General features: G+C 60.6%; 3 protein-coding genes across 5 annotated transcripts; 1 reads left to right on the top strand and 2 right to left on the bottom strand.

Moving 5' to 3' along the window:
- The first annotated feature begins 207 nt into the window (after window positions 1–207).
- GABPB2 (GA binding protein transcription factor subunit beta 2) lies at window positions 208–9,180 on the top strand. Of its 3 annotated transcripts, none has more exons than XM_074164520.1 (7): window positions 208–315; window positions 1,457–1,624; window positions 1,786–1,980; window positions 2,343–2,493; window positions 6,540–6,725; window positions 8,183–8,316; window positions 8,893–9,180. In XM_074164520.1, exons 1-7 carry the CDS (start codon window positions 208–210, stop codon window positions 9,178–9,180), a joined length of 1,230 nt encoding a protein of 409 aa, XP_074020621.1. The 3 variants fall into 3 exon arrangements, with proteins under 3 accessions (XP_074020621.1, XP_074020622.1, XP_074020623.1); XM_074164521.1 differs by lacking the exon at window positions 1,457–1,624 and adding an exon at window positions 831–846 and having other exon boundaries at window positions 208–347; XM_074164522.1 differs by lacking the exon at window positions 1,457–1,624.
- Window positions 9,181–13,283: 4,103 nt separating this feature from the next.
- On the bottom strand, window positions 13,284–23,027 carry SEMA6C (semaphorin 6C). The gene is made up of 17 exons (XM_074164478.1): window positions 22,922–23,027; window positions 22,703–22,817; window positions 22,118–22,172; window positions 21,942–21,998; window positions 21,232–21,333; window positions 20,727–20,817; window positions 20,506–20,628; window positions 19,865–19,953; window positions 18,873–19,090; window positions 17,907–18,038; window positions 17,635–17,790; window positions 16,586–16,822; window positions 15,826–15,963; window positions 15,009–15,086; window positions 14,844–14,899; window positions 14,517–14,564; window positions 13,284–14,074 (listed from the first exon to the last, which is right to left on the bottom strand). The coding sequence occupies exons 1-17, from the start codon at window positions 23,025–23,027 to the stop codon at window positions 13,284–13,286; spliced, it is 2,592 nt and encodes an 863-aa protein (XP_074020579.1).
- A 2,361-nt stretch (window positions 23,028–25,388) lies between these two features.
- Window positions 25,389–26,418, bottom strand: LYSMD1 (LysM domain containing 1). Its single transcript, XM_074164582.1, has 2 exons — window positions 26,156–26,418; window positions 25,389–26,031 (listed from the first exon to the last, which is right to left on the bottom strand). Exons 1-2 carry the CDS (start codon window positions 26,416–26,418, stop codon window positions 25,887–25,889), a joined length of 408 nt encoding a protein of 135 aa, XP_074020683.1. The 3' UTR covers window positions 25,389–25,886.
- Between the last annotated feature and the right edge of the window lie 522 nt (window positions 26,419–26,940).

The raw sequence follows: 26,940 nt of genomic DNA, 5'->3' as shown, positions 1-26,940 counted from the left end.
CAGGGCAGGGAACTGAAAAACACGACACATATTTATGCCTTTTTATTGACTGGGTTGGGCCTAGTTCTGTGTGGGACGCTGCGGGGTCCAGATGTCATTGTACAGCACTTTTTCAAAAGTCTGCCTCACTGCTTTTTGTTTGTTTTCCATCCCTTGCTCCCGCCCTTTAAAGCAGGTTTGGGCAAACGCTGGTTCCCATGAGTGAAGATGTCCTTGGTGGACCTCGGGAAGAGGCTGCTGGAGGCCGCCCGCAAAGGCGAAGATGACGAAGTGCGGAAGCTGATGGCCAGCGGGGCTCCCTTCACCACCGACTGGGTGCGTCGAGGGGGTACAGACCCTGCTTTTCTGCCTGAAATGGGTTGTTTGTGCGCTTTTCGGGGCTGATCCTAAAGGATACAAAGGAGTAAAATCAGGGTGTGGGTGGGCAGATAATGCGTCTCTGGATTTCCATGACGGAGCACGTCCCAGGTGAAGCGTTTTAAAAACCACGGCGTTCCCCAGGCCTTGAATTGACGTTTGTGTAAAGATTGATCTCTGCCTCCTGCACGAGAGCAGGATCACAAGTATCGTGCTGCCCCAGACAGCGGCGTGGCCAGGGCTCAGCGCTTTGGGAAGCGTGGTTCCCCACAGCCGAGACAAATGATGAGTCAAGACAAATTAGAAGAACTGTTAAACCCCTCAGTAATAGGAAGTTCTTTCAAGAATGCGTTATTTAATTGGTTAAACTCTGTCAATCAAGAAACTCATCCTTGATTGGTTTCTTTTTTTGTTTCCTTAAAAAAGCCAGAACCCTGAAAACAATAGATGTGGTCTTGGGGGATATGGTATAGGGGAGAACTTTGTAGAGTAGGGTAGATGGTTGGACTCGATGATCCCAAGGGTCTCTTCCAACCTAGACGATTCTATGATTTTATGAAAGCGGGCCATCCTGGGTTGGAAATAAATAAAAGCTTTAATGAAACTGGAGAATAATAGTTGGATAAACAGAGACCCAGATCATAATGCACAAGCCATTTTCCATCACCACTTGTCTTCGTTTCCTAATTCATCGGTCCTTTCATTCGTAGCTTTGTGAGATGAAGGAATTAACTGTTGAGAGGTCACAGAGCCTAGTGATAGTGTAATTCTGCCCTTTTCTGGACAGTGGTGAAATTACCTGTCGTGATAAAGACATGGCAGAGCTCTTCTGCTGTGGTTTGGAGGAGAAGCTCAGTCATAAACGGGTGGCGCAGCAGAGAAAGTAAAAGCATGTTTGAGCTTCAAGATTAGATAACGTAAATATCCTTAAAGATTTTAAATTGCTGGATGTGCAGCCTGTTTTTTCCAAGTGGGGAAAAAAAAAAAAAAGGCTGAATTAATTTCTTCTGGAAGCTTTGTCGTTTTAATTGCTGCTGGACGTACAGGTGGTGATTACTGTGCTGCGAACCCGCGGTAACTCTCCTAAATTACCACGCAGCTGGGAACGTCGCCGCTTCACCTGGCTGCCCAGTACGGCCACTATTCCACAGCAGAGGTGCTGCTCCGAGCCGGCGTCAGCAGAGATGCCCGGACAAAAGTGGACCGGACGCCGCTACACATGGCCGCGGCTGACGGACACACTCACATTGTGGAACTGCTAATTAGGGTAAGTATAATAAATTAGGTCTAGCTTTAAGGCTGGTCTCAATCACCCTGGGAGTAAAGTGTTGATGTCCCTGTTTTTTTTTGTTTCCTGCTGGCGCAGGCACCACCTTTAAGACATTGGGAGGTGACAGTGCACAGACAAATAACGCTGTTTGTTTTCAGAACGGGGCTGATGTAAATGCCAAGGACATGCTGAAAATGACGGCTCTGCACTGGGCGACAGAGCACAACCACCGGGACGTGGTCGAGCTGCTCATCAAGTACGGAGCCGATGTCCACGCTTTCAGCAAGTTTGATAAATCAGCTTTTGATATCGCTTTGGACAAGAACAACCCGGAGACGCTGGTAATGCTGCAGGTAGGCTGAGGAGGGGGGAAGCTTGTCGGTAATTCCCCGACCCACCGCTTTGTCTGTGCGAGAGGGATCCTGCTGCGTCTGACGGGATCGTTTTCTGTTTGCAGAGAGAACTAGAAATATGGAGGTGGATGAGGTTTGTTGTGTTTCTAGATCAACCAGTGCCCGCTAGGTTGGTGACGGGGTTTTATTGCCATGCGTCTCGCGCATTCGGAGTGTAAGTTGCCAAGTTTAGGTGGCAGCTTTGTCACAGCTTTGCTGCAAAGAGAAATAATCTGTCCCTAAAATGTGCGGAGGACGCTACGTGCCGTTGCTTACCACGGGAAGAGTGACGGATGTGTGCCTGACCCCGGTCTCTGTCCCAGGAAGCGATGCAGAGCCAGGTGAGCGCTCACCCGGAGAGAACGGATCCCATCACCAGCGCTGTGACTCTCACCTCGCCCTTCATTCTCACGCCGGGGGAAGTTCTCAACCTCGCAAGTCTGGTCTCTTCAGGGAACACCAAAACAACCTCAGGTAAGGGTTTCTCTGACCTTGGGTGGGAAAGTCTTGAGGAAAGTTCCTGAGGGTGCTTACCAGTAGAGGGCAGATGGTCATTTAGTAGAGAAGTGGTGAAATTCAGCCAAACACACCCGGCTTCTGCTTCCTGCCCCTGAGTATTTCTGCTGTCGGAGGTAACAAAGCCGATTTCTCACTGATGTAAATAAAGGTGGTTCCACTGGAAGTGGCGAAGCTCTGCTGAGCTCAGCTGTGGGGCTGTTACAAGATCTGTTACAAAGCACCAGGGCTTGGGAAAGTGATTTGGGCTGATTGCAACAGAGGAATAATGAGAATTATTGCCTGTGCCAAATCCTGAGTGCGGCAGAGCAGTCAGGGAACCGTTTGCTTTGTTCTTTACTGGCTACAAGAGTTGAATGAGTGTTTTGCTATATATAAATGTTGAGTAAGGAAATTGCAGAATAAGGTCTGTTGGGTACGTAGCTTACTCCTTATTTCTTCTCTCCCACGTGTTAGATGGAAATAATTAGGTTCCTCATTGTTCTGTCAGCCTTATTTTGGTCAGGAAAACACTTTTAAGGCTGAGTGCATATTCTTTTTGTGTAACTCCAACTTTCATAATAACTATTGAAGTGAGTGTTTCTGTGTTTGGGGAAATCCAAAACCATTGTTTCTTTTCAGTCTCAAGGAGGCTACTAAATACAAGTTTCGTGGAGATATTTGGCCTCATCCCGCAAACGCTTCTGCGTGTGAGTAATTCTTTGGTTAGTGGGACCATTCACATGCGGGAATGTTTGCTTATTGGCTGGAGAGTGGGTTTAAAATCCCAAATAGTGACGTCCTGCAGTCCCCCCCCTGAGCTCTCGGCCTCTGCCTGGCCACAGCGACTTCTGCGAGGTCCCAGACTCGCTCTCAAAGCTTTCGGGGCCGCTCGCGGCTCTGAGGCACCGACAAACCCTCATTTAGAAGGGGGGAAAATGACCCAAAATGTTGCTTTTCCACCTGTGAGGAAGACGCAGTGTGAGTGGTGCGCATCGTCTTCAGTCCAGGATATTCCGCAAACTCTAAGGGGCGTAAAACTTGGGATTTTTGTACCCCAGGGACGCTCTGGCCACGCTCAGTGTCACTGTCTCTGCAAACGGATCTGGCTGTGCCTGGAAACCGGGTGGGAGTTCCTGCTGAAAAGCTGGTAGAGAACTGCTGATTTCCAGTTTAAACACATTCACAGCCTGTTCAGACCTTCTCCTGGTGTGATCAGCCCTTCAGTTGAAATCATTCTTCTTTTTTGATGTGGAAATGGGTCCTGTCCCCACTCTGGGGTTGTTTTGCCGGGTAGTCGCCCCGAGTCCCTTCAGTCCATCCCTAGTTGGGGACGAGCTCTTGGCACCAGCCTTGTAAATCCCCATCTCTTCCCACACTTCTCCTCGTATGTCCTGCAACGTAATCGCCTTTTTCGGTGCCACAGCATGACGGTGGCTTATTGTCCACGTGTGACTGGGCTGAAATACCCTGGGTTTTTCCCCCCGTGGTGCTTCAAGCATCAGTGGTAGCTGGTCGGCGTGAAAACAACCGGTGTCTGCTGCTCTGGGCCACGTCAGGAGGTTTTTATCTCATTTCCCACCAGAGGGCATCAGCGTCTGCGCCTTCAGTAGAACAAAAATCCCTTCCTTAACGCTTGGAGCTAATAATTTTTCTTGCCTTTCCTGAATTCCCCGTGTCTTCTGGTACTGAAGTTTTTAAACGGGAGTAAGGATCTTTAGCTGGGCTGGAGGAATCTGGTTACAAACTGCTGCAAATAGACGCTAGGCCTGTGGTCCTGCCTCGTGCTGAGCCCTCGGCCTTTTGAAAGAATCGTTCTTTGAAAATGAAGTCCCTCGATAACCTTTGTAAAATCAGGAGTTGGTGAGAAAGAGAGAAAATACGTTGCAAGGGTTAAGGCAGGGGAACTTTAGCTGAACTTCCCTTTGTGTGCTTATAATCTGTTTTATCTGTGCTGGCAACAGAGGTACAGGATCTCTCTTTTTTTTATTTTTTTTAAAGAGGAATTGTGGGTTAAATGCACTGAGTTTGGGCCCGTTTAGTTAATTTCCTGTTCCATTCTTATTAAGTCTGCCTTTGAATAGGAACTACTATGGTCAATTGGAGGAAGAAACATTGTTTTTTGGAACTGAGAAAGCTTGTTTATCTCACTCCAGTCAATATCCCACTGCAGCAGCCGTCGTCTTTCCCTCACTAACCCTGCGAGGGCAGGAAGAAGGGATCCATGTGCCCAGTACCTTGAAATCCTGTGATACACTGAGCCAATTTCTCCGTTTGGGCAAAAGGCTCTGTGTTTCTGAAACGTTTGGTCTATGAAATAGCACTGAAGACTCCGCTTGGAGCTTTTCCCAACCGAGGGAGACCTTGGGTGCTGTTGTTTTCTCACGATAGCCAATGAGTTTAATATATTCTTTAGGTTTTGCCACTACAGAGATGCTGAGGGGACTAGAACATCTCTCTTATGAGGAAAGGCTGAGGGACTTGGGGCTTTTTAGTCTGGAGAAGAGAAGGCTGAGGGGGGATCTGATCAACACCTATAAATACTTCTAGGGTGGGTGTCAGGAGGATCGGGCCAGTCTTTTTCCAGTGGTGCCCAGTGACAGGACAAGAGATAACTGGCACAAACTGGAACAGAGGAAGTTCCATCTCACATGAGGAGGAACTTCTTTCCTCTGAGGGTGGCAGAGCCCTGGAAGAGGCTGCCCAGAGAGGTGGTGGAGTCTCCGTCTCTGGAGACATTTAAACTCCCCCTGGGCATGTTCCTGTGGGACCTGCTCTGGGTGACCCTGCTCTGGCAGGGGGTGGGATGAGGTGATCTCCAGAGGTCCCTTCCAGCCCTGTATCATTCTGTGATTCTGGAGCAGATCCCTTCACATGGGCTGTTCTTGTTGTTGTAGTTGTTGAAGTAACTTCATTTTTATTAACCAGCATCTCTGACCCTGACATCACAGTCCGTTGCTCGTGATGTGCTTTAACAGTTATATAAAAAAGAAAAAAAACCAACCAGCACTTCAGAATACGGGTGTGCTTTAATATATAAAAGTAAGTAAGTATTTGTTTAAGAAGGAAGTTGTCTGAGATGTTTTCTGTCCCCAGTTTGCTGGAAAATCTTGGTGGTCAACTGACACTTGGAGTCGTTTGAGGCCCTGGTAACTTCTTGTGGAAAAGTTTGGGTGTTTTTTGTGTCTGAGGGGTTTTTTTTTGTGATCTTATATGGTATGTTTGTAGGACGTAACGTTTGACCTTTAATTAACTTCAGATTTAGAAATTTGATAAAGCTCGAGTTTACATAATCCTTTCACCTTGGAATTCATTTATTTCCCCCAAAGCCGGGCGGTTTTCCGTAGACTCTAGACAGGAGCCATTTGATTTCTTGAAGCTGCTGGTGCCTCAGCACCGGTTCCTTGACCCGCGGTGCTCGAGTGTTTTCCTCCGGCGCCTGCCGCGCACGGAGCGGGTCAGGTCCCCTCTGTTTCCTGCGCCGGGAGCAGGAAGCAGCCCAGGCTTTGCCATCCTGATGGCTTTGGGCAAGACCTCAAGTTGCACAAAAAGTGTCCCAGGGAGTTGAAGGGGGCCGTGGTCACCCGGCCAAACTAAACAGCCTCCTCGGGGCGGCTTTGGCCGCGCTCGTCCAGGCTCTGGAGGCACAAAGAGGTTTGGCTTCGTTAGGGCTGCAGGAAGGGTCACGGAAGGAAGCTTTGTGGAGCCAGGTCTGCTCCACAGCTGCCTCCAGCTCCAGGCTTTTTAACTTAATGAGCGTGCTTGTGTGTTAGTACTTACTAATTTACACAAAACCCGCTGGTTTTACTCTAGAACTATTGTTTTGCTTCGGTGTAGTGGATTTTATTTCCTTTCCCCTCCTGAGACTGTATTTCCAGATTGTTTTTCACGAGCAGGCATCCCAGGAGTCTCGAGCTGCGTGCTTCAGCTCTTTCACTAAACTTCAGATTCTATTCGAGGAAGAGAGAAGGAAACGCTGACTGACTTTTTTTTTTTTTTTCTTGGCCCTTGCTTTCTTTCTCAAGGTAAGACGGAGGAAGTAGCGGAAGCGAATTCCGTGGATTCTGCCATCCAGCGAGCGGTTGGCAGCGGAGGGCAGCACGTCATCGCCATTGTGACGGACGGAGTGCCCCTGAGCAGCCTGCAAACGGCCGGCCCCGCCGGCGGCCTCGGCCAGCCCTTCATCCTCACCGTGCAGGATGGGCAGCAAGGTGAGGAGGGGCTCAGCTCCGAAGGCAGCGCCGAGGATTCACTTCAAACCGAACAAAATCAGCGTGAAGCCCCGTGGAGCCCCGTGAGGACGGGTGGGATCTGGCTTGTGGGTGCTGCGGTGTGAGAGATCCCTGCCTTCTGGGCTCCAGGAGGGGTTAAAACATCTGCGTGACTTACGTCAGCGGCAAAGCTTGCCAGCGACTTGTTTGTAGCCTAATTCACGCTGCTACGCTGGAATATTTTGGTCTTAAAATCCAAACACCTTGGGTAAAAGGCGGCGGGGAGGAGAAATGCCGAGGTGGCCGTTGTCCCCATGGGATTCAGGCAAAGACAGTCCCTGCAGCTTGTGGCAAATCTCCTGATTTGGGGGTAAATTATTCACCCGATGGAACTGCAACCTGTTACCTTTAGCAATCACTCCATCGTTCTTACAAAACTTAACGTTAGGCCATTAATATCAGCTTAAACACACCTTTTCCTCCCATAACTCCAGTTATATTGCCCGGGGTGATGAAATCTGTCAGTTTTACAAGGCAAATGTAAATGGTGTTCAGTAAAGCAGGGCAGAGCTCCAGAGCTCTCGTACAGTGAATTTCTGTTTCCTCAAGGGATGTAATTCGTCAGCCTTGTCTGCTGCCGACAGTTCTTCCAGCGTGTCCTGGGGATACTCGATTATTTGGATTAACGTTGGGGCAGAACAAGAGGATTAGGAAACAGAGCGGCTCTCCTGTAATGTGCGTGCAGTGCCGCGATGTGGGGTGGGTCACATCAGTTCTGTCTGTTCACAGACTTAACGAGTGAGAAGCAATTTTCTAAAGCTGTTAATTATTCAGAATTATTCGCCAAATTACTACAGGTAATTCCTGGCTGTAACCCATTCTGAGCCTGAGGAAGACAAAGGGAGAACTGTTCGGGTAGCGCTACCTTCAGTGGCTCATGTGGGGCCGTTCCCCTCCTTGGCTGGCGGGACTCGTGCTGCTGGCGGCCCAGAGCGAAACCCATGTTTGCAGATTTAAAATGTGTTTGTTCTCCCGAGCATTTGCAGCCCTTGTGTGCGCTTAAAGCTGATCCCGAGCTAAGCCACTGGGACTGCGTGCTGGGAATTTTCCAGAAGAGCTTTCTATTCCCCTTGCTTAGCCCGTCTGGGCTATTAATTGCCTTACTGAGGCATCGCAACGATAGTTTTCACCTCACCTGTTTTCTAAGATGCAAATCTTTGACTTTGGATTTCTGTGGTGAAATACTTGAGTATTTCAGAGGCCTGAGTAACGGAAACTGGAAACTCAGTCCCAAGTTTCTCTCCTCTCTGGGAAGACTTGGGCATTGCTGATCCACGGCTCTCCTCTCTTTTTCTCCCGAACGGCACTGATGCACTGACTTCGGAGAAGTCTTTCGGGAAACATCTGTGTGAGAGCGTGTCTGACACTGTATAACTTGTCACCTTTTAATTTTTCAGTTTTAACTGTACCTGCTGGTCAGGTTGCAGAAGAGACTGTTATTGAAGACAGAGATGACGCAGAAGAGGAGGAAAAGCCGCTGGCTAAGAAGCAGAAAGTGGAACAAGATGTAGATGACTCCAAGGAAGACGAGGTAGATATTCCTGCTCGTAACTTTGATTGTCGTTGTCTCCTGCGTGTTTCTCTGAGGATGTTGGGCTCCCGCTTTGCCAGAGCCATCCCAGACTAAGAACGAGCTGCGCCTGGGGACGTCTCTGACACACTCTGCTCGGAGGGGCCCTGCTCCTCCCGCCCGTGCTCCCGCGTTAGTGAACACACGAGGGCCGAGAGCAGCGATGCTCAGTCGAGTGTAGGTCGGGGGGAAAAGAGCCGGGGAAGTCACTTGTTGCCGTTTTGCCTGTAGCTCAGGGTTTTTAGATGAATGGTGGTGGTTTACTGGGATTATTCGGGATTTCCCGTAGAAGCACAATGCGTGGTGTGAGACAAGTCACGGATCTTCGTAAAGCAGCAGGAACGACTCTCCCATCACTCTGTTGGGAGGAAGAAGGTTTTTCTCGATCGCTTCTCAGCTTTTCAGCGCTAATTCCTCCTTATTTCTCTGGCGTCTTGGTTACATCTGCTTCCAACCTTGGGGATTCGTCTGCGCCCCCCCTTTCCTTTGTGTCGCCAGGCCTCCATGGTGGGCTCTCTCCGCTTTTGTTTCCCGCAGGATGGCGTTGAAAGGGAAGTGCTGGAGCAGCAATTGCAGGAGGCGAACCGGAAGGCTCAGGAATATCGCAGCCAGCTCCTGAAGAAGGAGCAGGAGGCGGAGGAGTATCGTCTGCGGCTGGCGGCCATGGTGAGGCCGCAGCCCAACGGGGACGAGGTGACGCTGATTGAAGGGGTCCCCGATGCCCACCCGCTTGTGGTGACCTCGGAAGACATCAAGGAATCGGTGCTGGCCATGCTGGAAACGGATCAGCCGACGGATATCGCTGTGGAAACTGTTACCTCCTAATCCCTGGTGATTGACTGGGGTTTTGTAAAGGAAAATAACTCTTTTTTTTTTTTTTTTTTCTCTTTTTTTTTTTTTTTTTTGTTAAATAAGGTGCTGTTGGCAAGCGGCGCTGGGAGCAGAGGGCTGGTGTCAGAGCCACCCCGTCGCCAGGGGTAGAAGCTTCTCCAGCCGCTTAACTCTGCATCCGCGCCTGCCCAAAGGTGCTTTTAAAGCTTGACCCTGAGAGATTGGAAGCTTTTTAACAAAATATTAGCCAGCGAGTGACCTGAGGGCTTATTTGGTGACGTCAGTACCTGCCACGTTGGGGAGGGGAAGAGAAATGCCGCCGGTGCGAGCTCTCGGCTGCCTGGAAGCGCAGACGGGCTTCCTGCAACAACCCGAAGCCTTCGCTCCCCTCTGGGGGGCCGAGTCACCGGATCCCCACCGACAGAAGGAGTCGTCTCTTGGGGATTTTCCCCTTTCAGCCAGAAAGTGAATTACTGAATTACTCTTTTTCTTCCAAAACCACCAATCTTTTCAATCGAGGCAACCGTCAATGCAAGAGCGAAGGCCGGGCTGGGTGTCTGAGCCGGAGTGTTTCACGCCATCAGGGAATACCACGCTTTGGGGGAGCCCTTCCTCGGAGCCTTCAGCTGCCCAAAGGGATGGCCAAAATTCCTCCTCGATTTCCTCGTATTTAGTCAAACGTTCGATTTGACACTTCTCTGAGCGGCAGCGTTAAGGGGTTACATACGCAGAGCTCTACATACGGCGGGTGCTGCGCGACAGCCTGGGAGCCGACTTCTCTCTGGAGATACATATGTCGCTGTTCTTTTTGACTTCAACAGGTTTTATTTTTAAAGATGCTAAAACCTTTTTTTTTTTTTTAACAGGCAGCTCATCTCCTTACTGAAATGTTGGGGCTTTTTTCACTCTTTGCGGCCCCGCTGAGCGCAAGGATCCGTTCCCTACAGCCCAGCGAGGGCTTCAGGGCAGCAGGGGGGTGGTTGGAGACACCCCCAGTGACCGTGCGGGGCTCCATAGTGACAGATTTATCCAGTCAAGTTTAAAAAAAACACCGTAAACAAGTGAAGTTTAGAAAAACACCGTCAGGCGAGGAGCGAGGTGCAGCTCCGGGGCTGGCCTGCTCCCTGGGAATATCTCACAGGATAAAAATCCAACTTTTCTGGCCCTGAGTCTATTGGTTTGGGGGGGTTTTGTCCTAGTTTTGTAACCATTGGCAGCGTTTAAGGCAATAACTCAACGTCCTGGTCCCTGAGTTGCATTTTTCCCCCGTTACTTCCAAGCGTGTCCGGATGATACGGTTTTCTCTTGGTTGGGGCATTGCCTTGAGCGTTTCTTTGCTGATAGATCTGCGCCGTCGTGCCGGCAGAGAGGGAACACGGACCAAGGAGTCCACGGAGGATACGGATGTACCGGCATGGCTCTGAAGGAATTTCTCACCCCAAACGGAAACCGCTTTTTTATCCTAAAACCGCTCAGTTCCTGGTGAAGGTGGGATGGGCCGAAGGTTCATGTGACTCTGGAAGGGCTTCCCGAGACTCGCTGGGGTTTTGCGAATCCAAGTGCATTTATTTATAACCAATGTAGCTATATTTATAAATAAGACTTTTTTTTTTAATCTTTTTTTTTTTTTTTTTCAAAAGATGTATCGGAGAAGGCTTTAATAATTATTTTTTATGAATGAATATTTGGAGAGACTCTGGTCCTGGTTATTGATGACTTCGGTGTTTCCTCGCTGTTATTTTTTTGCCCAGAACAGCGACAGTTTGGGTCTGTTTGAACTAAAAATCTGCTCCGCAGCGGGTATTAAAGCAATTCCAGGCAGATTTTAAAACCCGGAGGCGTTTACGCCTGTAAAAGCACACTGTCAACTTTGGCTTTTGGGTTTTGCCTGAAATTTGTGCTTATTGTTTGTAAATGGGAAGAGCGGGGCAGCTGTCGAGGACAAAAACGCTGTGTTGTGGCTTCCCCAGCGGCCGTTCTCCCTTCGTTCCGTCCTGCCCCTGAAAAGGGCGGCTTTTGCCAAAAAATCCCTTCAGCCGGGAAACAAACTTCAAAAAAGTCATAAATCCGTGTGGCTGAGGGTATCGGGGTTTGCTTTGTGGAGCTGGAACAAATAACGCTGCCAGTGTCCTCGCTGCTGTGCCCCCGGGGGTGTGTGTGTGTGTGTGTGTGTCACACGGTGGTTTTATTTTTAGAAATAACGGGGTCTGAACAAAGATGGGGAGAATTTGATCTCCGCCCCGGGTTCAGAAAGAATTCCACCCCCGGCTGCCGTCCCCTGCCCGGCCAGGGAGGAGCTGGAGCCTTTGGAGCCCAGAGCAGCAGTTTCTGGTGGGTGCCTGCTCCGTAAATCGCCTCCCACGGGAATTTGGGCCGGATTCTGCCGCGTCGGGGCTTTGCCAGCCCACGCCTTCCCCGGGAGGGCAGGGTTTGGGCAGAAAAAGGCCCTTCCTGGCTCTTTGGGCTGCTCTTAATGGTGTCAAGAAGCCTCAGTTCCCTCCGGTGTCAGCTTGGCATTGCTCCCTGGGAACATCCCGGCTCCCTTCCTAGGAATATCCCGGCTTCCTGGGAACGCTGGCGGGGCCGGGGGGAGTTGGGGTCTTCACGGGAAGGTGTGGTGTTGGAGAGACCCGTTTTGGGTTCCATTAGACCCGTATTTCCCTCTTGTTCCGCCGTAACCGGCTCGAGCCGGTTTCCCATTATCCCAAATCGGAAGCAGGGCGTAGTAAATCCGCCAGGGATGAGCGGAGGTCAGGGAAACGCCAATTAAATCCCCTCTGGACCACGGCGCGGGGGGGGATATTGGCCCCCAGGCGCTGAGCTGAGCCCCTGGGGCCTTCCCCCTCCGTCCCAACCCTCCCCCCGCCCCCCCCCGAGCAGCTTTTGGTGCCAAATCTGATTATTTCCGTAATCTCCCCTTTATCAGCTTGTTTCCCTGGTGCCAGGCGCCGCAACGGGTATTTATTGCAGTGAAAATTGCCCCTTGCCACGGTGGCAGGTCCCTTGGGGACCCCGTTAGCGCTGGAGGAGCTGAGGGGTCGCCCCCCCCCCACTGGGGGTAAATGGTTGGAAATGTGGAAATTTTAACACTTATACATATTTTTGTACTATGTTTCTTAATAAAATACCACCAGCTCAGGCAGCGGTTTTCCGTCGCCCCCAGTGTCACCCCATTGCCAACCCCGCCATGTCTCGGATGTCACCCTCCCTGCGGGGACACCCTGTCCCCAAGCTGGGCCCAGGGTCTGGTGGCACCTTCCCCCCCCCTCGCCTTGTTCCCCCCACCCCAGACAGAGCCAAGTGGGCACCAGTGCGGGGAGGGCAACCACGTCTTTAATTGCCACGAGCCCTGGTCCTACACGGTAGGACGAGCCCAGCTCCAGCGCCAGGAGCCACCGCGTCCCACGCCATTCCTGGTGGCCCCGGGAGACGGTGGCTCCAATGAGCTCCCCCCCACCAAAAAGCAGCGAATAAATTAGAAAGGATTAAAAAAAAAAAAAAAAAAAAAAAGCCCTTGAAAATGGGGATGCGGGGACCTCGTCACCCCAGGCTGGGGGACAAGGTGGCTCAGGGACACGGGGGACCCTCATCACCCGAGGGAGGGAGACGGGGGCAGTTTGGGGACATGGGGACCTGTGTCACCCCAGGCTGGGACATGGGGACCCTCGTCACCCCTGGTGGGGGGGGGGTTCAGTCTGGGGATGTGGGGGCCCTTGTCACCCTAAACTGGGACACAGGGACCACTGTCACCCCAGTGGGGGCCAGCCTGGGGACCCTCCTCACTGTGGTGGGGGCCAACCTGGGGACAAGGGGACCTTCGTCACCCTGAGCTGGGACATGGGGACCCTTGTCACACCAGTGGGGGCCAGTTTGGGGACCCTCATTGCCCCTGGTGGGGGCCAACCTGGGGACATGGGGACACTTGTCACCCTAGTGGGGGACAGCCTGGGGACCCCGATGGCTCAGGGCATGACGCTGGGGGAGTGGGACCCTGCCACCCAGGGGAGGGGATGGCTTGGCCCCCCCCACCCACCCACAGGGTGTCCCATGGGGTCAGGGACGTCCCCGTGTCCCCGGTGGGGGGGGGGGGGGGCGGTTCAGGGCCGCCCAGGGGCCGCCGGCACCAGCAGAGGCTTGGGCAGCACCGGGGGCTTCATGGAGAGGGAGCGCTCCAGGGTGCCGGGGCGGGGGCCCCAGGGCGGCCCCCCCGGTGTCCCCAGCGAGTACATGCGGGTGAGCCCCCGGGCTGGGCCGGGGGGTCCGGCCGCCGGCCCCCCCAGTGAGTGTCTCTGTGCCAGGGGCCGCCGGGGCGGGGGGGGGCTGTCGGGGGGCACGTCCACCCGCCGGGTCGCCCCGTCGCGGGGGCCCGGGGGGAGCCCGGCCAAGGGGGTGCCCGGCTGCACCCGGTTGGTGAAGGAGCCGGTGGCCGGGGGGGTCACCGGCCACCCAGACCCCCCCGTCCCGTGCAGTCGCTGCAGCAGCTCCTCCAGGGTGGCCTTGGGTGGGGGTCCCGGCCCGGGGGGCTGCGGGCACCCCGGGGTTCCGAGGTGGGGGGCCTGGCCACGCCGGGGCTCCGGCGGCCGCTCCCGGGGCGTCTTGGTGGGTGGCTGCGGAGTGGCCTCGGGGGTGGGCAGCTCGGGGGGGTCCCGCAGGCCCCCGGCCCCTCCCTGGGGCGGCAGCGGGGGGTAGAGGCGAGGGACGGGCGGCTGGGCCGGGGGCCGCGGGGCAGCGGGGGGCTCCGGGGGTCCCTTGGGGACGGCGGGGCGGCGGCAGCCCGTGGCCAGTAGCCCGGCGGCCAATGCCCCCAGGGCGAAGGCGCCCAGGACGCAGCCCACCAGCACCGGCACCGGCACCGTCGCCGCGGCCCCCGGCCCGGCCTGGCGCACCCCTGCGGGAGCAGCCGTCAGCCCCACGCGAGGGTGGGGGGGTCCCCCTCCCACCCCTGGGGTCCCTCTCGGTCCCTGGGGTCCCCCCACCCCTGGGGTCCCTCTCAGTGCATGGGGGTCCCTCTCGGTCCCTGGGGTCCCTCTCCCATCCCCAGGGTCCCCCCGTCCCGGGTCTTTCTCCTGTCCCCAGGGTCCCTTCCTGGTCCTGGGGGTCCCCCCACTTTGGGTCCTTCTCCTGTCCCTGGGGAGTCTTCTGGTCCTTGGGGTCCCTCCTGGTGCCCGGGGTCCTTCTCCCACCTCTGGGGTCTCTCCTGCTCTCTGGGGTCCCCCCATGCCCAGGGTCCCTCTCTCCTATCCCTGGGGTCCCCCCACCCCTGGGATCCCTCTCCCATCCCAGGGGTCCCTCCTGGTCCCCAGGGGGGGGGAAATCGGGGTGTCACTGACCGTGGGCCAAGTCCCTGTCCCCGTCACCGTCCCCGGCAGCTGGTGCATCTGTGAGAGCAGAGCGGGGTCAGGCCAGGCCACCCACGTCCCCTGGGGCCACCTCTGTGTGTGTCCCCCCCCAGTGTCCTCCACATCCTCCGGTGTCACCCACATGTCCTAGGGCCACCAGTGTCACCCTGGGGCCACCCCCCCCCCCCCCATGACCTCATGTCCCCAAAGTTCCAATAGCGACCCACTAGGTCCCCAAATATTCCCAATGCCCCCCAGTGTCCCCCATGTCCGTGTCCCCCCCCCCCCTCCCTGGTGTCCCCCGTGTCCCCCCTTCACCTTGGCAGGTCCCAGTGATCCCGGGGGGTCCCTCCATGTCCTGCTCGAAGCCGCTCCTGGGACACACAGGGGGGGACGTCACCCACCCCGTGAGGAAGGGACCCAGGAGATCGGGGAGGGGGGAGTGGGGTGGGGACATCCCCCAGGGAGGGGGGGGACACTTACGGGAGGTCCTCGGAGAAGGGGACGCAGCCCCCGGGGGGCAGCCAGACGCAGTAGGGGTCCCGGGCGGCCAGACAGCTCCTGCACGGGGGGGGAGGGGGGCGGGTGAAGGACCTGCCCTCGCACGTCCCTGTGCCCTTGCACGCCCTCGTGCTCTCACACGTCTCCATACCCTTGTGTGCTCTCTTGCTCCCGTACACGCCCTGTGCCCATGCATGTCCTTGTGCCCTTGCACACGCCCGAGCACCCTCCCGTGCTCTTGCACGGGACTCCCGTGACCTTGCACACTCCTGTATCCTTGCACGTTTGTGCCCTCCCACCCTCCCACATCCCTGCACACTCCCGTGCCCTTGCACACTCCCATGCCCGTACACCCTCCCATGCCCTTGCACGTCCCTTGTGTCTTTGCACCCTCCTGTGCCCATGCACCCTCCCATGTCCCTGCACACCCTTGTCCCCTTGCACGCTACTGTGCCCGTGCGCCCTCCCATGTCCCTGCACACTCCTGTGCCCTTGCACACTCCCATGCCCTTGCACGTCCCTTGTGCCCTCCTGTGCCCTTGCAACTCCCATGCTCTCGCATGCTCTGTGCCCTTGCACGCCCTTGTGCCCTTGCACCCTCCCGTGTCCTTGCACCCTCCCATGCCCTTGCATGCCCTTGTGCCCTTGCACGCTCCCCTATCTTTTCACCCTCCCGTGTCCTTGCACCCTCCCATGCCCTTGCACGCCCTTGTGCCCTTCCACACTCCCGTGCCCTTGCACACCCTTCTGCCCTCACACGCCCTTGTGCCCTCGCACACCCTTGCACGCCCCCCCTCACCTCCGGCAGTCTCCGTGCCGGGCGCAGCGGCTCAGGGGCAGTCGCACCAGGCACCCGGCGAAGGCCACGAAGAGCTCCCGGCCCGGGGGGTGCAGCTCCAGCCCCAGCACCCGGCTGGCACCCCGCGGCCCCCGGCACCTGCACCCCCCCCCCAGCACCCATCGTCAATGCACCCCCAGCCCATGGCACCCCCCAGCAGCTGCACACCCCCCCCCAGCACCCCACAGTGCCTGCCAGCACCCCACAGCCCCCCCCCAATGAATGCCAGCACCTCACAGCACCCATTGGCACCCCACGGCACCCATCAGCACCCCACAGCCCCCCCCCGGCACCCTCCAGCACCCCATGGCACCCCACAGCACCTGCACACACCCCCCCCCCCAGCACCCCACAGTGCCTGCCAGCACCTCAAAGCACCTATTGCCACCCCCCAGCACCCATCAGCACCCCCCAGCACCCCCCTGGCACCCTCCAGCACCCCATAGCACCCCCCAGCACCCCCTGGCACCCACATGGCCCCAGAGCATCCATCAGCACCCGGTGGTACCTGCATGACCCCCCCGGCACCCATCAGCTCCCCCCAGCACCCATCAATGCCCCGCGGCACCCACATGGCCCCCCCAGCACCCACAGGGCACACGCAGCACCACTGCACCCATCAGTGCCCGCTGCCCCCCCAACACCCATCAGCCCCCCAACACCCCCAGCCCCAAGGTGCCCCCCAGGCCCGTTCCCCCCCCCCCCAACGCCTGGCACCCACCGCCCGGGGTCGTAGAGGCTGATCTCCTCCAGCAGCAGCGTCTCGGAGCCGGCGTCCCCGCTGTCCCCGGGCTCCTGGCTGTCCCCGGGGGCCGGGGTGCCACCGGGGGGCCGGGGGGCCCCTGGTTGCCACGTGGCCACCAGGACCTTCAGCACCCGCCCGTCCTCGGCGCCCAGGAAGAGCACGGTCTGGTTCCCCCGCGGCCCCGCGCCCGTGTCCACCGCCAGCTGCGTCAGCCTGCGCCCAGCACACCCTGCTCGCACGGGGCCTCGCACGGGGCTTTGCACAGGGGGTCACACCCTGCTCACACGGGGCCTCACACCCTCCTCGCATCCACCTTGCACGGGGCCTTGCACCCTGCTCACATGGGGCCTCACACCCGCCTTGCACGGGGCCTCGCACTCTCCTCACACCCTTCTCACACGGAGCTTTGCACGGGGCCTCGCACCCTCCTCACATCCACCTTGCACCCGCCTGGCATAGAGCTTTGCACGGGGCCTCACACTCACCTCACAGCTACCTTGCACAGGACCTCGCACCCTCCTCACACGGAGCTTTGCACAGGGTCTCGCATGGGGCCTTGCAGCCTCCTCACACCCACCTTGCACGGGGCCTTGCACCCTGCTCACATGGGGCCTCACACCCGCCTTGCACGGGGCCTTGCACCCTCCTTGCACCCATTTTGCATGGGGCCTTGCACGAGGCCTCGCACAGGTCGCTCACACCAGGGTCTTGCACCAGGGCCTCGTTCACCCTTGCACAAGAGCCTTGCACCCTGCTCACATGGGGCCTCACACCCGCCTTGCACGGGGCCTTGCACCCATTTTGCATGGGGCCTTGCACGAGGCCTCGCACAGGTCGCTCACACCAGGGTCTTGCACCAGGGCCTCGTTCACCCTTGCACAAGAGCCTTGCACGACGACTCCCCCCCCACCCTGCAGCACCCCCTCACCCTCCTCGCACGAGCCACCCGCTGTCCCCGAGGCCACCCAAAGCGTCCCCCTGTCCCCGCGGCCCCCCCCCGTGTGTCGTGTCCCCCGGGGGGGCACCTGGTGCCGGTGCGTGTGAAGAGGGGCCGCCCGCCGGCGGGTGCCACGGCGCCGTGCAGCAGCGGGTGCTCCTTGGCGAAGGACAACGTCTCGTCGGGGAAGTCCCCAGAGGTGACAACGCCGGCGGCCGGTCCCATCCCGGCGCAGCAGCCCGGCCTGGGACACAACCAGCCGCGGGGACACGTCGGGGCGGCCACCGCACCCCCGGGGGCGGGGGGGGGGGACACCCCGCATCTGGGTCTTGCGGGGGGGCGGGGGTGTGTGTGTGTTACCTGGGTCGGGGCACCCTGTCCTCTGGCACCGGGGTCCAGGCGCCGGCGGCGCCGCGGGGCTCGGCGAAGGGTCCCTCGAACGCCCGCTCCACGTCCGCCAGGTAGAAGGCGCAGACGGCCGAGCCGGGGATGCTGCGGTGGCAGCGGGGGGGTGGCACCGGCGCTGGGGACACCCCTGTCCCCTCCCGGGGCTGCCGGGTCGGCCTCCGTTCGGCCAGAGCCCCTCCGCGTCCCTGTTGGTCCCCGCTGTGTCCCCCCGAGCCCTGTTCCCCTGTGTCCTGTCCCACTGCGTCCCCATGTCCTGCTGCGAGTCTGGCCCCACGTCCCCACCTTCATGTCCCCACGTGAGTCCATCCCCGTGTCCCACATCCCCATCTCCCATGTTCCCATGTGAGTCCATCCCCGTGTCCCCATGTCTGTCCCTTCCATGTCCCTATGTCCCCATGTGAGTTCATCCCCATGTCCCCATGTCTGTCCCTCCCATGTCCCCACGTCCCCATCTCCTGTGTCCCTCTGAGTCCGTCTCCATGTCCCCATGTCTGTCCCTCCCATGTCCCCATCTCCCGTGTCCCCATGTCCCCATGTGAGTCCATCCCTGTGTCCCCATGTCTGTCCCTCCCGTGTCCCCACGTCCTCATCTCCCATGTCCCCATGTCCCCATGTGAGTTCGTCCCCGTGTCCCCACGTCTGTCCCTCCCATGTCCCCACGTCCCCGTCTCCCGTGTCCCCATGTCCCCCTGTGAGTCCATCTCCATGTCTCCATGTGAGTGCATCCCGGTGTCCCCGTGTCTGTCCCTCTCATGTCCCCATGTCCCCATCTCTCGTGTCCCCACGTCCCTGCCCATGTCCCCCCGTGCCACACTCCCCCCTGCCCCACATCCCCTTGGCCAAACACGTCCTCACGCTCACATCCCCCGCGTCCCCGTGTCCCCCCCCGTCCCCCTGTGTCCCCCCCCCCCACCATGCCTGTTGGGCTGGGTGCCGAAGAGGGCGAGGACGGCGGGGCGCCCGTGCAGGGCCCGGGGGGGTGTCACCGCCTCCAGGACATCGAAGTAGAAGACGGCGTCCCCGGGGACGGAGCACTGCAGCCGCACCTTCAGGAAGGACGTCCAGCGCCGCTCCAGCACCCGCGGGGAGCCCCCCCGGTCGTTACGGCAAACCCGTGCCACCCGCGCCACCGCCACCTGCGCCGGCACCCGCGGGCGTCAGCACCCTGGCACCCGCGGGCATCGGCACACGGGCACCCGTGGGTGTCACCACCCTGGGACCCACAGGTGCCACCACCCCGGACCCAGAGGCATCAGTATAAGGGCACCCGTGGGTGTCACCACCCCAGGACCCGCGGGTGCCAGCACCTGGGCACCCAGGGACCCATGGACATTGGCACACGGGCACCCATGGGTGTCACCATCCCAGGACCCGTGGGCATTGGAACCCAAGACCCACGGGCATCGTCCCCTGGGCACCCATGGGTGTCACCTCCCAGGGACCCACAGACATCGGCACCCTGGGACCCATGGGCATCGTCCCCTGGGCACCCATGGGTGTCACCATGAGGGACCCATGGTCATTGGCACCTGGGCACCCATGGATGTCACCATGAGGAACCCATGGACATTGGCACATGGGCACCCATGGGTGTCACCTCCCAGGGACTCACAGACATCGGCACCCTGGGACCCATGGGCATCATCCCCTGGGCACCCATGGGTGCCACCACCCCAGGACCCACAGACATCACTACCCAGGGTCCCATGGGCATCAGCACTGTCACCCGGGGCCATTGGCACCTCGGGCTGTCACCCAGGGGGCACCCACAGCCAACAGCACCCCGGGAGGCACCAGCACCCGGCCAGACACCCCGGTGAGGGGCTCTGGGGTCTCCCCTGCCCTGATGCCAGGGGGGTGGGCACCCAGGTGTCCCCCCCACCCCGTGCCACCCCTCTCCCTGCGCCCACCTTGCCCAGGGCGCTGAGCTCCACCGCCACCTCCCTGAAGAAGAAGTAGACGTAGGGGCCGTAGGGCAGCGCCTGCACGAAGTGGGGCTCTGGGGGGGGGGCATGGGGGGGGCCATCAGCCCCTGCCACCTCCTGTCCCCTGTGCTCACCCCCTCCCCTGCCCCCCCCACCCCTCCATGGCCCCACAGCCCTGTACCCCCAGATCCCAGCCCTGTGCCCCCCACAGCTCCAGCCCCCCCCCATCTCCAGACCCCCCATAGACCCTACCCCCCCCAATACACCCCTACCCCCCCCCACATGTCCCTGTCACCCCCCCCAGACCTCTACCCCTCTACCCCAGCCCCGATAATCCCCTACCCCCCCACCTGTCGCTGTCACCCCCCCATAGACTCCTGTCCATGTACCCCAGCCCTGATACACCCCTACCCCCCCAACCTGTCCCTGTCACCCCCCCCTACACCCGTACCCCCCCTACCCCATCCCCATATACACCCGTACCCTCTACCCACCCCCCCATAAACCCCTCTTCCTCCGCCCCATGCCCACACGCGCCCGTACCCCCCCCTACCTGTCCCCGTGCCCCGTCCCCCCGCCCTGTCCCCCCGCCCCCAGCCCCATTTCCCCCCCCCCCAGCGGGGTACCCTGCAGCCAGCGGGAGCTGTACTTGAGGGTGCGCAGGGGGGGCCGGCCGGGGCTGAGGCTGCGGTAAATCACCGCGTCGCTCGCCTGGAAGTCGGCCACCGTGGCGGAGTACAGGCTGCCATCTGGGGGGGGCAAACACACACCAGCATCAGCCCCGTCCCCCCCCCTGCCCTGGGGACCCTGTGTCGTTTCCGCCCCCCCCGCCCCATCCAGCACCCACCGACAAAGAGGGCGACGACGCTCTGCTTGGCATCGAAGGGGCACCGGGCCTGGCCGCTCACCTCCTCGCCCTCCTGCGCCAAGCTGCTCACCTTTGGGGGGGGGACACAAGGTGATGAGACCACCCCCCCCCCCGCGCTCATCACACACCCCCCCTGCACCCCCTCACTGCCCACAACCCTGGTGGGGAGCCGCTGAGGACCCCCACGCTCATCACACCTATGGGCATTTCCCCGCTGTGCTCCCTAGTGGGGGCTGAGACCCCCCCACATTCATGACACCCCCCACCAGCCCATTCTCCAGTGGGGGCTGAGACCCCCTCACACTCATCACACACACCCCCCCATACTCCCCAGCAAGGGCTGAGCCCCCCCAACACTCGTCACACCTGCTGCCCCCACTGTGCTCCCTGGCAGGGCTGAGACCCTCCGCACTCATCACACCCCCAGCAGGGTCTGAGACCCCCCCCAAACACCGTGACGCCCACCCCCTGGGTCCCCCCCCACCTGGTAGGTGCGGCAGAGGGGGCTGAAGGCGTTGGTGCCGCAGGCCAGGAGGGTGCCGGGGTCGCGGGGCACCAGCACCCTGATGTAGTTGTGGCACTCGTCCTGCGGGGGGGGACACAGGGGGACATGGGGGGGACATGGGGGACCCCAGCGTCACCATCTCCCCCTGCCCAGAGCCCCCTCTTTAACCCCATCCTTTCTATCCCCCAGCCCCTGTACCCCCCTGCATGTACCCCCACACCCCCATAACCGGCACCCCCTGTACCCCCATACCCCGTACCCCCCACCAAGTACCCCTGCACCCCCATACCCCGTACCGCCCCCCATGTACCCCCATACCCCCAAAACCAGTACCCCTGTGCCCCGATACCCTGTACCCCCACAACCCATATGCTCTACCCCCTGCCCTGTACCCCATAACCTGTACCCCTGCGCCCCCATACCCCGTACCCCCACACCCTCTACCCCTGCACCCCCATACCCTGTGTCCCTGTACCCCCCCACCATGTACCCCACACCCTGTACCCCGATCCCCCGTACCCCCACACCCCTATACCCCATTAACCCTGTACCCCGCACCCTGTACCCTCTACCCCTACACCCCCATAGCCTGTACCCCCAACCCCCCCCTACCATATACCCCACCCCCTGTGACCCCCTGCCATGTACCCCCACACCCCTACACCCCACTAACCCCGTACCCCCCGTACCTGCAGCCGCCCCCGCATGGCGCAGTTCTCCCTGTCCCGCGTCTCCCAGGTGAGGTGCTGGGGGGTGAGACGGGGGGGGGGGGGAGGAGGTGGGCACTGGGACCCCCCACCCCAGCACCCCCACGTCCCCCCCCTCCCCCTGCCCCCCCGTGTCCCCCATTCCCCATCCCCCTTACCCGCTCGGGGTACAGCGTCCCCTTCTGCCCCAGGTCGAAGGCGTAGATGTGGTCCCTGGGGGGGGGGGGGGGGGCGTGAACGTGAGTGGGGCACGGGGACGTGCAAGGGGACACAAGGACACATGCCACGCGCAAGGGACCACAGGGACACATTCGGGGCCACAGGAGGGCACACGGCGGCACAAGCGTGCATGGGGGGGGGGGGCAACGGGGCTGGAGCATGTGGGAGTGGGCACAAGCACAGGCAGGTGTGCACCAAGCGTGCACGAGCATGCACAAGCATGGACTAGCATGTAGAAGCGGGCACGAGTATGCACAAGCACGGATAAGCATGTCCAAGGGTGCACACGCACACACGAGGCTGCACAGGCAAGCGTGCACAAGCACGCACAAGCACACACGAGCATGCACAAGCGCAGGTAAGCGTGCACATGCACACGTGAGGTTGCACAAGCACAGATAAGCACGCCCAAGCGTGCACGTGCACACACAAGCACAGATAAGCGTGCCCAAGCCTGCACAGGCACACACGAGGGTGCACAGGCGAGCGTGCACGAGCACACACGAGCTTGCACAAGCGCTCACCGGGCGGCCACGAAGAGGGTGCCGTTGAGGCGCAGCATGTGCTGGAAGTCGAGGCCGAGCTGGGCCGTGACGTTGTCCCCCCGAAGGCCACCAAAGTGGGGGTAGGTGGCGGTGGCTGCGGGGTCAGGGGGAAGGGGGACACGGTGACACCCCGCCGGCCACCCCCAAGACGCGGTCACCCCCCCCCCCCTCAAATCCCTCCCCCCCCACTCTGCTCACCTGCCAGCCCCACGGTGCTTCGTGCCACCAGGTCCCGCGGGAAGGCCAGCGCCGCCCCCCCCAGGAGGAGGAGGAGGGTGAGGAAGGGCAGCGGGACCCCCGGCATGGTGGCAGGCACCCGGAGGGGATGCGGGGCTGAGGGTGACACCCCCCCCCCCCCGGGGCTGCCAGGGGCTGATGTCAGTGTGGGGAAACTGAGGCACGGGGGGGGCAGACAGGGCAGCCCTGGGAGGGGGGACAGTGGCCCCCAGCACAGCGACAGGGCTCCCAGTGCCCTCTCTCAGTGTCCCCAGTACACTCTTCCCAGTGGTCCCAGTGCTGCCATTCCAATGGTCTCAGTGCCCCCTCCCAGTGTCCCCTGTATCCCCATCCCTGCGTCCCCAGTGCCCCCCTCCCAGTGGTCCCAGTGCCCCTGCCCAGTGTCCCCTGTATCCTAGTAGTCCCAGTGCCCCCAGTGGTCCCAGTGCCTCCTCCCAGTGGTCCCAGTGCCCTCTCCCAGTGTCCCTGTATTCCCATCCCCGTGTCCCCAGTGCCCCCCTCCCAGTGGTCCCAGTGCCACTTTCCAGTGGTGCCAGTGCCCCCACCCAGTGTCCCCTGTATCCCAGTAGTCCCAGTGCCCCTGCTCCAACGTGCTCGTCCCAACATCCCCAGTACCCCCGCCCCAGTGCTCCCAGTGCCGAGGAACACCACGCAGAGCACAAGCGTGTGCAGCGGGGCACGGCTGTGCACACCCGCACCCACTGACACCCCCACACACATAACACCCCCCCCCCCCCGCCCCCGGCAACACCCACCCGGTGCCACAACACCCACCCGCACCCTCACAGCACCCCAAAACCACCCCCAAAACACCCCAAAGCCACCCCGCCCCAACACCCCACCGACCCCCCCACAGCACCCCCAGTACCCCTCACAACACCCCAACACGTTCACAACACCCTCACCTACACCACACAACACCCCACCGACCCCCCCACAGCACCCCCCCTACACCCTCAAAGCACCCCAGTACACCTCGCAACACCCCAACACGCTCACAACACCCCACTACACCCTCACCTACACCCCACAACACCCCAAACCCACCCCGCCACAACACCCCACCGACCCCCCCCAACAACCCCCTACACCCCAACAACACCCCCGAAACAACCCCAAACGCCCCAAAACCACCCCTCCCCAACACCCCACCGCCCCCCCCCACGACACCCCCCGCTCTACCCCGCCCCAACACCCCCCAACACCCCGACTACACCCCCCCAACATGCCCCCCCCCCAAAAAAAAAGCCCCGAACCCCCTCGGCGCTCCGGTACCGGCTCCGCTCCCCGAACGGCCCCGAGCGGCTCCGCCCCGGAACGGGCCGGGACCGGTCGGAGCGGGGCCGGGGGCGGGACCGGGGACCCCCGTGGGACACCCCCACGGGGACATTTCCCTCCCCCCCCCCGCGGAGGCCACCCTATAGATAGGCGTTAATCCCCTTTAATGAGATGATCCTCATTAGCTGCTAAAGGCTGGGAGGGGAGGGGGGCGGTTTGCACACGCGTGTGTGCGTGGGGGGCTTGCACGCGCTTGTGCGCAGCCCCGTCCCGGCGGGGGGGGTGTCCCCCCCCCGCCGGGACGGGGCTGCGCACAAGCGCGTGCAAGCCCGCCCCCCCCCGCCGCCTTTCCTCACCCCCCCCCGTGTCGGTGCACACGCGTGTGCACACGAGAGCCTTGCACACGCGTGTGCAACGGGGCAGGCGGTCACTTCTGCGTGTGTGTGTTGTCGTCGTCGTCGTCCCCCCGCCACGAGTTGGGGGGGGACCTGTCACCTCTCCTGCACCAGCGTGTGGGCGTTTGCACGCTCGTGTGAGCTCGAGCCAGTGGGGACTGGGAGCTACTGGGAGCTACTGGGAGCACTGGGCTTCCCCCCCCCCAGGTGACACACACAGGGTCATGTTCCTCAAGCGTCGCCAGCCCCCCCCCCCCCGCCCCGGGGGGGACACACGACAGGGGACTTTGGGGACATCGCAGGGGACTGGGTGGCCCTGGGGGACGCTGGGGAGACCCCCGAGGTGCTGGGAGGGGGGTACGAGGGGGGGGTCCCGGGGGGTGCGGGCACAGGGTGACACCTGGTGGCACGGCGTGGTGTGGCACCTAGGTCCCCTGGGGGGGCAGGGGGTATGTCCCCCAGTGGGTGCCCATGGTACCCCTGAGGGGTGACAGCGTCCCCAGGGGGTGTCCGTGTCCCCAGCGGGGTGACAGTGTCCCCACGGGGGGGGGTGTGTGTGTGTGTCCATGTCCCCGAGGGGATGGCTGTGTCCCCCAAGGGGAATGCTCCCGGTGGGGGGGTTAATCACGTCCCCAGGGCTGTGACCATGTCCCTGAGGGGGGCATTCATGGCCCCAAGGGGGGACAGCATGTCCCCGGGGGGGGTGTGTGTGTGATGGTGTGTCCCCATGGGGTGACAAACAGGCAGAGGCGGGTGACAGTGCTCAGTTTTATTTACAGGCTCTCGGGGTGGGGGGTGACTGTCCCCGGGGGGGTCCAGGCACTGGCACGGGGGGGTGGGGGGGTCCCACCCCCCCAAATCCACCCCCCCCCCGAGAGCAAAGACGTACAAATAAATACAACCAGAGGAAAAACATCAGCTGGTAAACCTTGTCCCAGTACCTCCCAGTGCCTCCCAGTGCCTCCCAGTAGCCCTGCGAGAGGGCTGGCTCTGCACCCAGGCGTGGGGTGTCCCTGCAGCAGGAAAGGTCCCTCAAAGGACACAGGGAGGGGACACCGTGTTGTGTGTCCCCCCCCCCAAAAAAAAAAAAATCCCTGTGTCCCCTCCAGTATCCCCTGGACGGGGCTGGGGGTGTCCTGGGGTCCCCGTCACCGCGGGGTGGGAGTCACGGCGTGGGGGTCACGGCGGTGCGTCCCCGCTGTCACAGCGTGAAGATCTCGTCCTCGGCGTCACGTCCCCGGTGTCCCCCGGTGTCACAGCGTGAAGATCTCGTCCTCGGCGTCGCGGAGGGCGGCCGCCCGCGGGGTCCTGGTGAGGGGCCGGGGGCCGAGGCGGGGACCCCGGGGGGCGGTGGGGACCCTGGCATCGGGGCTCCGTGTGCCTTCGGCCTCGGCCGTGCTGCAGGGGACAGAGCGGGGGTGGCGCTGAGGGGTGGCCCTGACAGCCGGCTGCCCACCCCGCAGCCAAAAGCCCCCCCCCTCCCCGTTTTGCCCCAAAATGGGGGGCGGGAGGGCGCGCTCACCCTGTGCTGCCGGAGCGGAGCCGCTCGGTCGCCGCCGCCTTGGAGCGCCCGATCTCGGCGTCCAGCTGCCGCAGGAAATCGGTGGCCGAGAGGTCGTGGCGGGAGGGGACGGGGGTGGCAGAGGTGTCCCCCGGCGGGGGGACGGGCACGTCCTTGTCCTCGTCCTCGGGGCAGGGTCCCGCCGACGCGGGGATGAGGAGGGTGGGCTTGAGGAAGATGGTGTCCGAGGTGTAGAGGCGGTTGGCGCGCTTGATCTGCTCCATCTGCCGGGGACGGGATGGGGACAGGGATGGGGAGAGGGACAAGGGCAGGGGTGGGACGGGGACAGAGATAAGGAGGGGAAGGGGACAGGGACAGGGCACGAGACAGGGTGGGGACAGCCATGGGATGGGGACAGCCATGGGGACAGGGACAGGACGGGATGGGGATGGGATGGGAATGGGGTTGGGGATGGGATGGGGACGGGGATGGGAATGGAATAGGATGGGATGAGGATGGGGTTGGGGATGGGAACGGGATGAGGATGGGGTTGGGGATGGGATGGGGATGGGATGGGGATAGGATGGGAATGGGATGGGATGAGGATGGGATGGGAATAGGATGGGGATGGGATGGGGAGGGGATGGGGACGGGATGGGGACAGGGTTGGGGACAGGATGGGGATAGGATGGGAACGGGATGGGATGAGGATGGGGATGGGGTTGGGGATGGGATGGGGATGGGGACGGGATGGGGACGGGGTTGGGGATGGGATGGGATGAGGATGGGGATGGGATGGGAATAGG

Source organism: Numenius arquata, chromosome 27, assembly GCF_964106895.1.
Source record: "Numenius arquata chromosome 27, bNumArq3.hap1.1, whole genome shotgun sequence".
Lineage (NCBI taxonomy): Eukaryota > Metazoa > Chordata > Aves > Charadriiformes > Scolopacidae > Numenius > Numenius arquata.
This window is presented reverse-complemented; position numbering and strand designations above follow the sequence as displayed.

Excerpts from the sequence above, each read along its gene's own strand:
- GABPB2 (XM_074164520.1), top strand. The coding sequence starts at position 208 with ATGTCCTTGGTGGACCTCGGGAAGAGGCTGCTGGAGGCCGCCCGCAAA. Across the intron at positions 316-1,456 it reads CTCCCTTCACCACCGACTGG|CTGGGAACGTCGCCGCTTCA; the intron begins GTGCGTCGAGGG and ends ATTACCACGCAG. Across the intron at positions 2,494-6,539 it reads GAACACCAAAACAACCTCAG|GTAAGACGGAGGAAGTAGCG; the intron begins GTAAGGGTTTCT and ends TTCTTTCTCAAG.
- SEMA6C (XM_074164478.1), bottom strand. The coding sequence starts at position 23,027 with ATGCCGGGGGTCCCGCTGCCCTTCCTCACCCTCCTCCTCCTCCTGGGG. Across the intron at positions 20,818-21,231 it reads CCCTCTGCCGCACCTACCAG|GTGAGCAGCTTGGCGCAGGA; the intron begins GTGGGGGGGGAC and ends CCCCCCCCAAAG. Across the intron at positions 20,629-20,726 it reads CGTCGTCGCCCTCTTTGTCG|ATGGCAGCCTGTACTCCGCC; the intron begins GTGGGTGCTGGA and ends TGCCCCCCCCAG.
- LYSMD1 (XM_074164582.1), bottom strand. The coding sequence starts at position 26,418 with ATGGAGCAGATCAAGCGCGCCAACCGCCTCTACACCTCGGACACCATC. Across the intron at positions 26,032-26,155 it reads CTCCGCTCCGGCAGCACAGG|CACGGCCGAGGCCGAAGGCA; the intron begins GTGAGCGCGCCC and ends TGTCCCCTGCAG.